This window comes from Alligator sinensis, unplaced genomic scaffold (assembly GCF_000455745.1).
Source record: "Alligator sinensis unplaced genomic scaffold, ASM45574v1 scaffold50_1, whole genome shotgun sequence".
Classification (NCBI taxonomy): Eukaryota; Metazoa; Chordata; order Crocodylia; family Alligatoridae; genus Alligator; species Alligator sinensis.
The window spans coordinates 1,448,355-1,463,643 of record NW_005842059.1 but is presented as its reverse complement, the minus strand read 5'-3'; the positions used below and the strand labels follow the sequence as shown (position 1 = coordinate 1,463,643).

Below are 15,289 nucleotides of genomic sequence, written 5' to 3'. Positions count from 1 at the left end.
TGAAAGTGGGCCAGCCGTTTTTTCGAGTCACAGGGGAGCCAGGTGTGCGCTTTGCAGGGCTGATTTTTCTACGGTTCTTTATCGCAGGAGAAGATTCACAGAGACGTACCTGTCTGGATCCTGCCTTAAATTAATGATGTGACACGAAATCTTAGCTGAAATTTGGGATGAAGGGTTTGGCACGGGGTTGCTATAGCTGACTGCAGTCATTTGAGAATTGTCATTCCCTCGACTGTCACTTGACAAGTTTGTGCCAATATCCTGAAAGGGTATAACAGGGGGAATCTGCCTTTAATCCAACTTAATCAAGGAAAAGTTGCCTCATTACGCTGCTTTTTATAGTTACATTAGGTATTTACCAAAAATAAAAAGCAACTCACAGGGAACTAAGCCAGGAAATTAGGTGTGAAATAACCCCGTGACTCTGTGAAATAGCAATTCACCCGTTGCCAAGGAAATGGTTCTGGTCTTTTTTCAACGCAAAATTGTTCTGCGCCCTCTGACAAAAAGGCAAATAAGCCACCCCATAGCCTGACAGTCAGACTTGGGGATCGAAGCCGGGCTGTGATATCAGAGGTAAGGTTATTCACAGAAGACTTACCTGGATTGTTGTCCTGCTATGTTGCAGTTTGGCGATCTTGATCCCAGCACTGCAGAGTTCTTCCTTCAGGAGGAGAGACTGGTTCAAATGAAAATGGAGTATGAGCAACAGTGCAGAGTAAGTACAAGTTGGAAGGGAAGGATGCCCCCAATTTCACCATCCTTACCCATCTATTCAACTAAGAGCTTGTGGCCCTCCTGGCAAACTAGCTTGGTTCTCTGTTTCATACCCCGTTCTTATAGGATTCTTTAGCAGGGACTAACACGATGGCTGTTTTATAACATAAGCAATAATGATCTGGGACTAAGCCAAGCCTTGTGACCCAAAATGCTTCTCTGAGGTGTCGGCAGGTGGCTACTCAGGGACATAACCGTGCCCAAGGGGATGACGTATCCTCAGAGGTGATTAGGGATGGGTGCAGGGCTGTCTGCATTTGCCAGCCCTTCATCCTCCCCCAGTCTGTCACAGAGGAATCTGCTAGCTGTTGGGTGCCCTTTTGAAATAAGTTGGATTGCAATTCAATGTTATGCTGCATCACCACCACCATCGGTAATATTGATGAGCATCTTTTTGACAGTCTCTAGAGAGAACCAAAAGCCCGGTCATACTTACAGGAGCTTAGGATCAGAGAGAAGTGGGGCTGGAAGAAACCTCCCTGGGTCATCTAGTCCAACCCCCTGCCTGAGGCAAGATTATCCCTATCCAGACCATCCCATACAATCCATAAATGTCATTCTTCATAAAATGGCCATCAGCCCTGATGCAACCCAAGACATCGCACCTGAACCTGCCACAGATAAAGCAGGGGAACCACAGCAGCCAAAGTCCTGCTTCTGTAACAGGCTGTTAATATACGCTCAAGAGATGCTAGACAGAGTCTGCACCCTCCCCTGCCCTGCTATGGAGGAAGGCAAAACCCGTCCCAGTCCATGCTAATTTGACCATGGGGTAAAATTCCTTCCTGACCCCAAATGTTTCATAGTTTCAGGGTCGGAAGGGACCTAATAGATCTTCTAGCCCGACCCCCCGCCAGGGCGGGAGAAAAACCCAAAAAAAAACACTCACCCTAAAAACAAAAACGGGACTCAAATGAGTCCAGCCAGGTAAGTATCCAGCCTCTTCTTAAAGATCCCCAGGGTAGGGGCCAGCACCACCTCCCTTGGAAGTTGGTTCCAGCTCCTAGCCGCCCTAACTGTGAAGTAGTTTGGCATCGGTCTGACCCTGAGCAGAGGACCAAGACCCTCTTGGGCAGGAAGGTCCTGCTTTAAGTCCCAGCAGGAGCATCAGTACAGCCCAGTTGAAATCCCCAACCTTGGTTGTAGCCAACACCCAATGTCTCTGAGGAAACCACATAATATAGTCTTGCAACATAGCACGTTTCATGATCAAAGTGTAGGTGACCAGTATCAAGAAGGTTTTGTTTCAACACCCATCCAAGCGGCAACATCACAAGCAACTCTGAGCAATATGTCTGTAAGTTTGCAGATGGGTGAATGACTACCACTTCTCTAAGACATGGTCAGTCTTGATGTCAGAATAATCTGCTCCAGAGTGTCCTGTCATTTGTGCATGTATGTATGGCTTATTTCTGTCTTGGTGATGTGGTCATCTTCACCGTGGTATGCTTTTACCAGGAATTGCAAGACCGGATTGACGAGCTTCATTCTGAGTTGGAAGAGTACCGCACTCAAGAGAGAGTCTTCAGGCCTTCTCTGAAAAGCTCGCTCTCTGAGGAGTTGGATGCTAAAAGCAGTGTTGAACCAGACCAAGGTAAAGGATATTTCCTGTGTGTTTGTCTTGGAACAGCTTATTTTGCCATGTCTAAAGTCGCAGCCAGAAGGACCTGAAAACCTTCCCATCCAGTAGTATCTGTATGTTTTAGTGATGGGACGGACTGAAAGGGAGTTGTGTGAAGTCACTAGGTTTCAGGCATGCAAAGTCTGGAGTAAGTCATCCTTCCAGGCGTATATCGTGAGACCAGGCAGATGATGGGCCAGTTTTCTGGCTCAGTGCAGCTGCACTGCACCATGGCTGAATCCACCCGTACATCTTGGACAAAATGCTCCAGTGGCAAAGTAAACTCTGGAGACAAGAAGTTGTCGCGGAGGCATCCGCTTTACCTGTGGAGAGCGCATAGCTGCACTGCCTTCATGCAGCACACTACAATTTCAGTGGATGCAAGGCTATGAAGCCAGAGGACTTATTCTGTAGACTGAAGCCCATGTCTGTTGACTGCAGGAGAGGTAGACTGTAGTGGTGACCTTCATGTGGTACCTTTCCACTATGTCTGCCTTCTCCTTCCAAACCTGCACTCTTGGGAGCTGAGACTCCAGGAAGTGGTCCTCTGTTCCATACTTAGTACCGAGGAAGTATTGTACAGTCCTGTTAGTGACTGCTTTTATAAGTATTAAAGCTATAATTAACATTTGAAAGTGCTAATCGCCATGAGTAGCTGGGATCACTGGAGCCGGGGCAGAAATCTGATCTCCTAGGGAAGTAGATGAGGTGGGGTGTTTCAAAAATCCAGAAATGCAGGGTCTCAAGAATACACCCTTTCTTTTACAGGACTGGGCTCAGAGGATTGTAATCCATTAAACATGAGCATAGAAGCAGAACTGGTCATTGAACAAATGAAGGAGCAGCACCACAGGGATCTACATCACTTGAAGCAAGAGCTTGAAGATGCAGTAAGCTATTTTCATTTAAAAATAAAGCTTGAAGATGCTGTACCCCCTTCCTGGCCCTGCTGGGAGCAAGGTGGTCTTTACCAGGGCTCAGTTGCTCTTTTTTCTTCCTCCCATTTAAGCTGCAACCCCCAGGTCAGAGTTGAGGCTGCTTCTACCTGCTCTGCTCCCTCCAGACTTGTATCGCATGTGCCGTACTCATCATTGCAGGAGGCTGTAGCATCACGGTCTGGTAGCATCACCAACCAGTGATGTAGCCTCACAGTCTGTAACATTACCCACTAGTGAAAAATAGTAACGTGTCTGCTGAAGGATGGAGTTACCCGTGTTAGAACCACCAAGTGGTTGTCCCAAATCAGTCACTTCCCTCTGGCTGCTTAGAGCAGTGGTTAGCTTGAAAAACTGGTGGACGGCTGTATCGGTAACTTAAGCAGCCTGACCCTAATCCAGTGTGGCCCATCCCACGGCAGTCTAAAACCCAGCACTATCCTCCCGCCTGCCCCTATTGTTGGATATGGCAATGGAGGAGGAATGCAAGTCTCAGGCCCCACCAGTTTATAATCTGTCAAAACTGACAACCTCCAGTTTGTGATACAGGTTTGGTGGGAGGGAAGTCATAGCAGTAAGCTCCAGGGTTCAGGGATTTTTCCTAGGAGAGATGATCTCATTTGTTTCGAATTTCTTGGAGGATCCGTGATAAAAGGCTTGACTGAAAGACAACCTGGGGGAAAAAATGACCAATCTGAGTAAAAGTTAGCCCTCAAACTTTGGTGTAGACCCATCCTTCCTGGCTTGCAAGAGCAAATTAAGCTCCTACACAATGCCTCCACTTTCACAAATGCGTGCAACAAAGAAACAGGGATTTTATTGGTGTGTAAATAAAAAAAGTCACAGTGAATACTTTGCATTGAAGGCATTAATGTGTAAGTGAGGGTGTCACTCCTGCTAAAGAGAAAACAGATCCTTGCAACTTTCTTTTTAACACAGATGAGCCATTATGAAAGGCAGCTAGATGAGACCAAGACTCATTGTGAAAAGGAGCAAGAAGACATGAGGAGGAAATACAACGAAGAGATGCAAATGCTGGAAAACCAAGTAAGTGGCCTTAAAAACCAAATCGTAGGACTCAAGGGAGAGGCAGCGACGCTCAAGGAGGAACAGGAAAGGACTGTCCGTCAACACCATGAAGAGAGAAACCAATTGCAGATGACCTTTGAGGAGGAAAAGGCTAATCTCCAAAAACTGGCGCTGGACCATGAAGAAGACCTGCGAGTTAAAATGGAGCAGGTGAAAGAGAGCTTCAGCCAGGAGCGAGAGGAGCTGATTCAGAACGGTGCTTGGCTAGAGGAGAAGATGCAAGTTCTGGTGCAGACGCTGCAAGAAGAGAAAGGGGAGCTGGAGCAAAACTTCCACGAGCAGCTGAAAGGGCTGATGGAGCAGCACGTGATGGACAAGGAGGAGCTGCGGCAAGAGTTTCTGGAAAGGCACAGGCAGGAGCTCCAAGAGGAAAGGTGAGAATAGAATAAAGAAGCCCATGCTGTTACTCGTGACTATGTGGGATGAGTGCCTAGTGGGTCACAGAGGCAAGGCTAGTGCAGAAAATATTCCTGATCTTTAATCTCCTTTGACTTTAATACTCCCAATTTTTAGAACATGCAAGAAGTCGGGCTGGGAGGGACCTCTAGAGGTCACATCTAGTCCAACCTCTGCCTGAATCAGGATCATTCCTATGCAAACCAGGCCATACAAATCTATAATCTAACCTCTTAATAAAACTACCAACACAAGACATAACACCCGAACCTGCCACAGGTGGAGCAGGGGCACCACGGCAGCCAACGCCCTGCTCCTGTAAAAGATTGTGAATATACACCCAAGAGATCCCAGGTAGAGGGCCTGTCAAGCCGTGACTTTTTTGTAGTATGGTAGCTCTTGGATTTTACTTCTAGTTTTATTTTGGACGTGGTATTCAGTTGTATTGATTTTAATTCTCTATGAGTAACGCTGTAGATTTAAAAAAAATAAATAAATAAAATCACACTTGTTAGTAGGACTTATAGGGGCACAGTTAAGTGGTGGAGTGCATTCGGTGCCCCTTGCTGCACAGCCTTTGTGCATTTAGAGCATTACAAAGAAATGTGTTCAGCTCTCCAGCTCGAGACCCAAGGCTGTCATTCTGCAATCTGCTCCATGACGATAGACGCCTGTCGTCATGCGAAATGCCACCATGGGGTCCACTCCCATGAATCCGTGTGCAGGATTGGAGCTTAATTTTTATTTGTATAAAAGGCCCCCTCGAAGGATGCTCCGTGAATTATTCCTTTTAAAGCAATTAGATGTACGAGTCCCAGTAGACTGTATCTTGAATTTAACCCTGGCTGACAGAAGCAAGAACAGTGGTTGAATGGGTCAGGCTAAAAGTTGGTTAAATATATCAATTCCAATGGTTTTATTGAATAGTTTGAAAACGGACATTTTAATCTTTCTCAGTTGGGAGTAATGTGTTATGTTGACCGTGTTTAGGGAAAAAACAGAGACTGAGTATAATAGAAGAATGTCTCGTACAGAAACTCAGTTTTCTGTTGACCGACAAATGCTTGTGAACAAGTATGAAGAAACAATGCAAAAGCTCGAAGAGCGCTACCAGCAAGAGTTGCGTGAACTCAGGGAACAGCACTGTGAAGAGAAATCCCAGTGGGAATTTGAAAAGGATGAGATAGTCCAGGAATCTGCTGAAGCCCAAGAACAACTGAAGGCGGCCCTGGAGAAAGAAAAGGCTGCCTCTTCTGCGCTAACCCAGGAGAGAGAGCTCCTGGAGAAGCAACTCAAGGACCAGGTGAACAAGTTGGTGTGCGAGAAGCAGCAGCTTGAAAAGGAGCTGGAAGATCTGAGAAATGCTTCGAAAGAACAAGAGAGCAAGTTGAATAATAAGATACGGCAGCTTCAAAGCAACTATGAAAGAGAGCTACGAGACAAAGAAGAGCATGCATTTATGATGGAGGAAAATAGAAAGCTCAAACAACTTGAGACCGAATATGAGCAAGAGCGACGGGAACTGAATTCCAAACTTCAGGCTTTCGAGGGCGTGAACAAAGAGATGCACAATCGGGCTGAAAGAGAGAGGGCAGAGCTGAGTTTGGAGATCTCGGGTCTTCAAGAAAAAGTAAAGGGATTGAAGCAGGAAGCACTTAACTTCTCCAGACTGCAAAATGACTACAGCGCCTTGGCAAACAAATATGCAGCGATAAAGGACAAAGTTTCTGCACTCTCCGACGTGCAGCTGCTGGAGGAAGACGCAAATGTTCTTATAACCCTTCAAAAAGTGCATGAGCAGGCAGTGAAAGAGAACGTGAAAATGGCCTCTGACCTTACCAAGCTGCGGCAGAGGTTACAAACGCTGGAGCAAGAGCGGGTGCAGCCGTCACGTCGTGACCAAGTAGATGCTGAGATTGAAGAACCCAAGCTGCAAGATGAGATGGGTCCGGAGGGGAGCAATGCCAGCAGTCTGGACGACCTGCGAGATGACTGGAACAAGATGGACAAGGGATCAGACTGGAACCCGCTTCTGTTGTTGGAGGTGAAAACAAAGCAACTGGAAGAAATGATTGAGGTTCACTCCGGCCTCGAGCAGACGTATGAAGAAACCAGAGGGGAAAACCACGCTCTTAAAAGGAAGATTTGTCAGCTGCTGGAGCGTGTGGTGGGCTTGGAAGCAGAATGTAGTCAAGCTGCCAACAAGAAGCAAGATCTGGCTTCCAAAATCGCCGTGCTGCAAAGGAAGCAGTCACAGCTTGAGAAGGTCCTGGAGACCGTTCCCAAGTTGAAGATGTATGAAGATGATCAAGGAGAGAGCGACTGTCTTCAGGAAAATACCAACCTGGCTGCAAGAAGTGCAGGGCTTTGTTCTGATGTGTCAAGGTGGCAGACTGAGCTAACAAAGGCTGAGGAAGGAACCGAAGCCCCTCTCCAGCATGAGAAGGTATATGGAGCTGCAAAAAGAGAGCATGGAGAACTGAAACATCTAGTACCTTGGCCTAGGGACAAGACGGAAGAGCTAGAAGAAAGATCAGTGGTGCAGCTGAAACTCCTGGCATTGCAAGAAGAAATCCAGCTGGAAAACCAGGCCCTGAAATCTGAGATGAGACAGTTAATTGAAAAAAATAGTCAACTGGAAGGGTACGTACCTAGGCTCACAAGCCTGCAGCACAGGCTGGAAGAAAGTAGCCAAGAAATTGTGAAACTCCGGCAGGAAAAAACACAGCTCCTAGAAAAGCTCAAAGAAATGGCAGATGCGCAGGAAAAAATGGACGTGCGCAGCGAGAACCTCGGACTGCAGTGCACGCTCGGAAAACTGGACACCCTGACTGCAAGGCTTCACGTGCTGCAAGACCAGCACGGGCAGTGCGAAAGCGCCTCGAAGGAGATGGCGGCGGAGAAGAGGGAACTGCAAGAGCTGAATAAAAAACTGAGAGAGAGAGTGGCCGCCTTGGTGCAGGAAAAAGACACGTGGGCTCAAGGCGGCAAAGAGGAGTTGAATTCAGCCATCCACGACTTGCAAAGCACGTGCAGCGACCTGCAGCAAAAAGTGGAGCTCCTGAGGTAACGTACGCTTCCAAACCGTCTTGTAGGACGTCTTTGTGGAGCCTCGGAGATCTAACCCGCCTGCTCGCCGCGCTTAGAAAACTAACCCGCTCGCCTTTCACTGACCCGTACGTAACCGCTACTGACTCCCGTGTGCTTCTGTCACATTAACAAGTAGATTAACCTTGACTAGACGACAGCTCCTTGGATGCTAATTAGTAGCGAGCAAACAACTTCATGCTAATTAGTGATGATGCTAGTTAGCAGTGAGCAAACGACTTTAACCTGGACTAGGAAAGTTGGGAAATTTGAATGCTGGGCGAATGCGGTAGGTTGCAACTGTTCCGCAATGGGTAGTGGGAAAGCAAGGTGATTGCTCAACTACTTGCTCACTTTTCAATGCGTTTCTTCCTGCAGAATAGCTTCCACGTTGAACCTAACCAACTTTTTTTAATGTGAAAGTACAGGAACTTTTCCAGAGAGCTCTTTAATTTGCATACTAATGTCTCTTCAGCCCTCCGCCTCTTGTGTCTTAGTTCTGTGTCGGTATTGAACGCAATCCGAGATGCTAAGGGAGCCGCAGTTTTCTTAAACGTCAGTTAATGCAGGAAAATCATAAAATTTTTTCTCGGAATAAGGCCACTTAAATCATTTGGCATCCATTAAGCATATGATATGGTGAATAGCATAAGTCAGACACAACATGCCATAAATTATATGCATTTTTGTTTCAGTAAGTGCTGCTTTTGAGATTAGGTAAAACTATACAAATTGATCCTAACTCTCTGACATTTCTTATGGGAAGCCGGTAGTGGTCCTTTCCAGTATTACAACACCTCTAGGTATTTATCGTATTTTATTTTTTTTTAAAGAATACTTATCTAAAACCGCAAAGGCATGTCTAATTTTGCTTCTTCCTTTGCTGGTATTCCTCTTATTGAATTGCTATTCCTAAAAGAGCTGTTCTACTATATTATACTGCAAAATGCTACATAACAATAGTTTTCAAGCTGTTTAAACTTGTTATTTGTAAAGTAATTTGAAAACTAAATGCTCTGTATAACCCACAATTATGCACTGAGCTTTTTACTGAATTGGAGTAATTTGCACTGAAATATGATTTCAAGTTTAAGTTTGTATTTTACTCCGTTTATACGTACAACTCAAAAAGCACCTATGCGCTGCTCTGAAATGTGATGCTTGAGGAGTATTTATATAAAAGATAACGAAATCCCATCCCTGTAATAGTTATCACAGGTCACTCTGTGGTTTTTATGGTCACGAGTGATTTGAGACTGTAATGAGGCAAGGAGCAGTACAAGAGCATGGTTTTCTGATGCCTGTCTTGTCTCTACATGGTAGATGTGACGCTGAGAAGCTCAGAGAAGAAAATGCTCTTCTGAAGAATGAAATAGCACTATTGAATGAAGAAGGTAGTGTTTCTCACCTCAAATTAAGAGAACTGAGTGGATCTCGAGAAGAAATGTGGTAAGGATTCAGAGTGGTGAATACTGCACGTGTTTCCTGGTTTGATGCGCGTTGTAAGGCAGACAGAAAATTTGCCCCCTTTTGTGGCCAAGGGATGTAAAAAGACTGTCCCCGAGATCTTTTGCTTGTTGGAATTTAAATGCGACTTTTATCCACCTGCATTCACAATCCAGTCTGGACAGCAGAGGTTTCCTGAGCTGCTGCGTGTACTCAGACCTGCCTTTGCTGCTTCTGCTCATCCCTACCTAGGAAAATCTGTCTCATTAGACGAGGTTTGCCTAAAAGTCCGAGTAGCAGAGTCTATCGTCTGTTTTGCAGTAGTACGTGCTTTAGAAAGGAGAGTTTATGATGGGGCGTATCTAGAGTCATTCTCCCTAGCACTGTCCATCATTGTTTTAGGGGTGTCAGAGGAGACCTCTCCAATGGTTTACCAGTTTCCAGCGGACGTGTCTGCCATGTTTGTCCAATCCTTTTTTGAACCTTTACAACCTTCTGCAGCAGCCAGTTCTACAAGTAACTACACGCTGTATTTAAAAAAAGGACTACTTGCTTATTATAAACCTTGCACTCTGATTATTTCAGTGGGTGCCCCCTAGTTCATGTATTCTGGGACTTGGGGAATAACACTTTATCCACACCCTCTTTGCCTTCCCATGTACTCCACGGATTTAGTGCTTTGCCTCCAACCATCTGCTCACATTAGTTGGCAACTATATCTACCTGCTTTCTGCTGGCTTTGGGCATGTCTACACATTCAATTCATTCGCTTTAGGCAATGCACATTAAATCTAGTACGTCCATTGTGAGGTACTAGAAAAATGCATATTAGCCTATCTTAATGCACATTAGCTAAAGAGCATAGGTTTTTGTGATGCTTCAATGCACATTAAAATAGGCTAATGTGCATTAAAGCACATGTGTAACTGCACCCTTTTGATGTGCTAAAATTTTTGTGCCTGAAAGCATTTTAAATGAGGAAGCATGTAGGGGTTTGGAGGAAGAATAGCATTTTCATGTGGCTACACTGCAAGCTCTTTTCCCTATCAGACTTGCAATAGTCTGTATAGACCATCATAGTCTTTTCGGAAAGTGGCACGCGGGGTTAGGAACTGATCTCCAAGTCCCTTGGGAAAGAGAGAAGGAGAGCTACTAACCATGCAGCTGCCCTCTGCCTTTATGCCTTTTGAGAGTAGTTTTGTTGTTTTTTTTCAGCAAAGGCCATTTTTAATGGTTAGATGGTAAAAACCAAAACAGTCTTACGGAAACACATTAACAAGCAACTTGGTGCTAACTGCGCTTTTGTTCAATGTCCATGTTTTCAGGCAAAAAATAGAAGCCGAGAGAAAAGAGAAAGTGGCTGTGCAGAAGATGGCGGATAACCTGAAGAAACAGGTATGAAGTCTGAGGTTTCTTTTCTGGAAAGACCTTCATTGCATAAGGGAGTTTCTCTCCTTTTGTCACACACATGCAGGCGAATCATCCTGATGCATCTAAAAGTTCAACGACTGATCTGAAATGGCCATAGGTTCTTGTTTGCTGTTTGGTGTTGGTGTGAGGTTTCTCTCCAGTTTTCCCCTTGGGCATAACAACCTCGTATTAGCTCTCAGACCTTTGAAGGCCTTGTCTATGTTGAGCCAGAAGAGGTTTCCAAATGGGAAGCACTTAATTCTTTTCTTTGTCTCCCTTGTGGGCAGCTCTCCACCACCCAATGGTGTATCTTGTCCGTGCGCCTAAGACCAGCCACTTACTAGTTCCTCTTGGTCTAGGAGCAGTGCTGAAGCACCTGTGACCATATTGCTATACATCAAGCTGCATATGAGAAATGTTCTGAATAGTTTTGCAAAGCTGACATATGACCATAAGATCAAAAGAAAGGGCGGGAAGGGACCACATGAGGTCATCTAGTCCAGCCCTTTGCTCAAGGCGGGATCATCCCAATTAAACCATCCCAGCCAAGTGTCTGTCCAACCAGCTCTTGAAAATTTTCAGGGATAGCTAGTCTACAACTTCTCTAGGCAGCCCGTTCTAGTGCCTGACCGCCCTCATAGTCAGAAAGTACCTCCTAATCTCCCGCCTACATTTCCTCTGCTGCAGCTCGAGGCCATTGCGCCTAGTTCTGTCTTTTGTGGCCATGGAGAAAAGACCTTCTTCATCCTCTCTGCTATTGCCCTTTGGATATTTGAAGACATAATGCATGCACTGCCAGTGGAAACACTGCTTTGTAGCCTGGTACTGCTTGATCTAAAATGAATGCACCAAAGGAATAAAGAAGTGAAATAGTCTATAGCGAGCAAGTACATGTGTATATTACTGAGATGAGTTGGATAACGGTCATGCCATCAAATTACAAATGAAAACCTTGACGGGAGCCATTTGATTAGCATGGAAGAAAGTGGTCCTAAACCAGTTTGGTATAAAACTATTTAGTTATTTCTGATACTTCCTGGTTTTCCTCAGGTGTTGGATATGAAAGCCAGGAACCAGCAGCTGGAGTTTGAAAGTGCAGAATTAAGGCAAAAAAATTCCAAAAACCAAGTGGATGTGCAGGATCTGAATCAACGGCTGGCAAGGCTGCTGAAGCAGAAGGAGAAGGAAGCGGGGAAATGTACTTTGGAGGAATGGGAAAGGGAGAGATCTAAGCTGAAAGAGGAACTGGAAAACTGTAAAGTTAAGGTACGATTAAGCTATTGAATTTCTACAGTGGACTTTTGTGTGCATTTGCCGATCGAGTCTACAACTACTCGATCTGCGTATGGTCTTTCTAAACTGATCCTTTCGAGTCCCATTTGCAGATAGGTTTGTACATAAAAGTGGAGATGGAGGGAAAATGAGCCAAAGAAATTCTTGTCTGGCATTTTTTTTTTAAAAGGGGGATTAAAATAGATGGAAGAACATGCTTCACCTTAAATTCATGCTTCACCTAGGAATGTCTAGTGCCTGGTTTCCTTGCTTGGCAATCTGAATGTTTCTGTTGCTAGATCCAACAGTTTTAGTATGAACCCAGCACAGCTTGGCAAACTCTCTCTCTGGGTTGCTCCCATGTAATCCTGTATCTCTTCCTTTTATGTTGCCTGTCTTCAGTCATCAGCTTTGGTATCTTCCTTGGAGGCAGAGCTGTCTAAAGTCAAGGTTCAAACCCATACGCTAGAACAGGAAAATCACCTCCTTAAACAGGAACTGGAGAAGACCAAACAGGTAAGGCAGCCCTGGCTTTATTCTGTTTTCAAACAGACTCTACAGCTGGCAGATTTATCCCGGTGGCAGGATGATTGACCTTAGCTGCTCTTACCCAAGCTTGAGTTAGTACTTTGTGTAGGAAGACCACGAGAAAAGGGACTGTAAATGTTCTTGGAACGATTCCTCCGTGTGCAGGAGTTTGAGTTTGCTCTCATGGTGAGAAATTCTGCTCTTCCATTTAACTACAGCTGATCTTCCAAAGCAACGGACTTTGAGAGACCAGCATTGACAATGAAAGGGCAGAAAATAGAGAAATAGGGATAGATAGTTGTCCAACAAAGTGGTGTTTAAATAACTTGACTCTGCTGTGATTCCCAGATCTCTGAAGCAGCTGTGCTCATGTGTCTGGCTCCCATCTGAGTCCATTTCAGGATGTTCTCTAGAGGAGACCTCTCTCTGCTACACTAAATCTGATGTCTCATCCAAAAATGCTTCAGCAGATGCTAGTTGTACTGGGTGATTCTGGTAGATATAATTTAAGCAATCGGAGAAGCACTGTGTGATCCACTGTAAACATACTGCAGTCGCAGATCATTAGAACTAGTTACAATTTGGGGAGGATTACTCACAATTCTTATCAGGGCTCCGTGAAGTCAAGTGAAGATCGCAAAAAAACCCTGCCATCAATGTACATTGTTGCATAAGATGGAAACTGGCCCTCAAAGGCCCATGTTTCATCTACATCTGTTTCTCCAACTGCAGAGTAGGTTGCAATGCAAGTTAAGATAATTAAGCAGAGATTGAATGACCTGGGGAAAGGTGCGGTTGTGCTAAAGCAACTGATAGGAAATTAGGGAAGAGATCAAAAGCCTGTAATGGAAAGAAAAAAACGTGAATTAAAGGGCTTTTTCCTTACTGCTCCCTCCCTTTCTCCGACTCCTAGTACTTCAAGGGTTAGTGGTGATCTCCAATGGCAGTCGATAGGTATTTGAGTGGAACTTGTCCAGCAATAATATCCTGGCTTTTAACCCTGGCTGCTGGGGTTGAACCTTGCATGTGGGTCCAGCACCACTTTTATTCTTACTGACGGGTACAGCATATATCCCATTTAGTGCATGGCCAAGGAAACAAAGTTTTATGATAGACTTAATAGCTATTTAACACTAAAATAGCTCATATAAAATGCATTGCGTCTGTCCACTGGCTCCTGGTGCCTGGGAGGGGAAATGGGAAGCACCAGACCAAAAGCAAATGGAGGGAGGGATCCGAAGGAGTGTGGGAGGGCTGGCAAGCGTACTGGCTGTAAAACAGGGCAAGAAAGCAATTGCCAAGGGCTGAAGGCAGTGGTAATGTGCCAGGCGGCCAGGCTGCAGGCTTGTCTCCCTCATAAATGAAGTTTCCATCCAGGCTTTGGACAGCAAGATTCGGGGGATCCAGAGGACAAAGTTGCATAGTTGTCAAAGCCGAGACCCTTGACAAGTTGGCTCGCTGCAGCAAATACCACTGTGCTTAGTAAAGGGTATTAATGAATCACAGAGAAGTCAGGCTGGAAGAGACCTCTGGAGATCACATCGAGTCCAAGCCCCTACCTGAGGCAGGATCAGCCCTGTCCAAACCATCCCGTACAATCCATAATCTAAGCTCCGCATAAGCTAGTCAACCCTGACATAGCACAAGACATCACACTCAAACCTGCCACAGGTAAAGCAGGGGAACCACAGCACCCAACGTCCTACTTCTATAAAAGGTTGTTAATGTGCGCCCAGGAGACCCAGGTAGAGGCTGCATCCCCTGCTACGTAATATGGCAACCCCCTCCCCGACCAGAGCAATCTGACCATGGGGTGAAACGTGATCCAGATTCCCAAATATGACAATGCCTCGATGAAGAGGGTTACCAGAGACAGTCAAGTCATGTTCCTTAGAGACCTCAACCAGTATCGCCTCTTAGTGGTGGTTATAAAATCAGAAGAAAAATCACAATTTCCAAAACTCTTGTTCAGCAGATTTCAATAAGGAGCCGTTTTCCATTTGTGAAAATATCATTGGTACTTCTGATCATTTTTTTTCACCCGATTTCCAACTTTTCCTATGTTGGCAATGTTGCAAAACCATTCATATTTTATAACCACGTGGCTCTACAGTAATGCTGCTGAGTCTGTTGGCCTTGGAGCCAGATGGGTGGTATTGGGCCAGTCTGTAGACCAGATCTTGTTTGCAGGATCCACCCACAGGATTGGTCCATGGGTGCGATCCGGCACACCAGCCGTGCCCACACACTGGATCCAGGACCTCCACAAGGGCCCATTCAGCCCTGTTTTCCTATGATCCAATGACCCTCTAAAGAGGGCCCAAGTCATTTATTTGGCTTTGGTGTCAGGTGTTTTACAGGTTATAAATGCCGTATTTGCTCAGTCCCAAGATGAGATTTTTTTTTTTTTTTTCTTCCCATTCATCAGGAGGCAAATGAAGCCTTGTCTTAAAATGGAGTACCGGCAGACAGCCCTGGGTCCTGTTTTGCTCTCTGGCTCTGGGCTGTTTCCCTCGCTGCTCTCAGCTGATCCAGGGGGCCATGGAGGGAATAGGCCTGGAGCCAGGGAGCAGAAGAGGACCCAGCACACGGCCTGAGGGTGGCGGGGGAATCGGCACCAGGTCTCACTGCTCACAGCCTCCGGCAGGGGGCAAAAGGCTGGCATCGGGCAGGGGATCAAGATGCAGCAAGGCAAAAACCTGGGGTCAGGCTGCCTGCCCCCCCCCCC

General features: G+C 45.6%; 1 protein-coding gene across 8 annotated transcripts in view; it reads left to right on the top strand.

The window, feature by feature from the left end:
- Positions 1 to 15,289, top strand: part of NIN (ninein) — a 91,354-nt gene that overhangs the window by 47,031 nt on the left and 29,034 nt on the right. For 7 of the 8 annotated variants that reach the window (XM_025203487.1, XM_025203490.1, XM_025203486.1 and 4 more), the window contains exons 13-21: positions 629 to 718; positions 2,236 to 2,371; positions 3,167 to 3,288; positions 4,273 to 4,796; positions 5,809 to 7,884; positions 9,229 to 9,354; positions 10,677 to 10,746; positions 11,812 to 12,027; positions 12,436 to 12,549. In XM_025203487.1, the coding sequence (XP_025059272.1) occupies positions 629 to 718; positions 2,236 to 2,371; positions 3,167 to 3,288; positions 4,273 to 4,796; positions 5,809 to 7,884; positions 9,229 to 9,354; positions 10,677 to 10,746; positions 11,812 to 12,027; positions 12,436 to 12,549 (3,474 nt within the window). The remainder of the gene's footprint in view (positions 1 to 628; positions 719 to 2,235; positions 2,372 to 3,166; positions 3,289 to 4,272; positions 4,797 to 5,808; positions 7,885 to 9,228; positions 9,355 to 10,676; positions 10,747 to 11,811; positions 12,028 to 12,435; positions 12,550 to 15,289) is intronic. The other variant, XM_014519672.2, reaches the window with a different exon arrangement.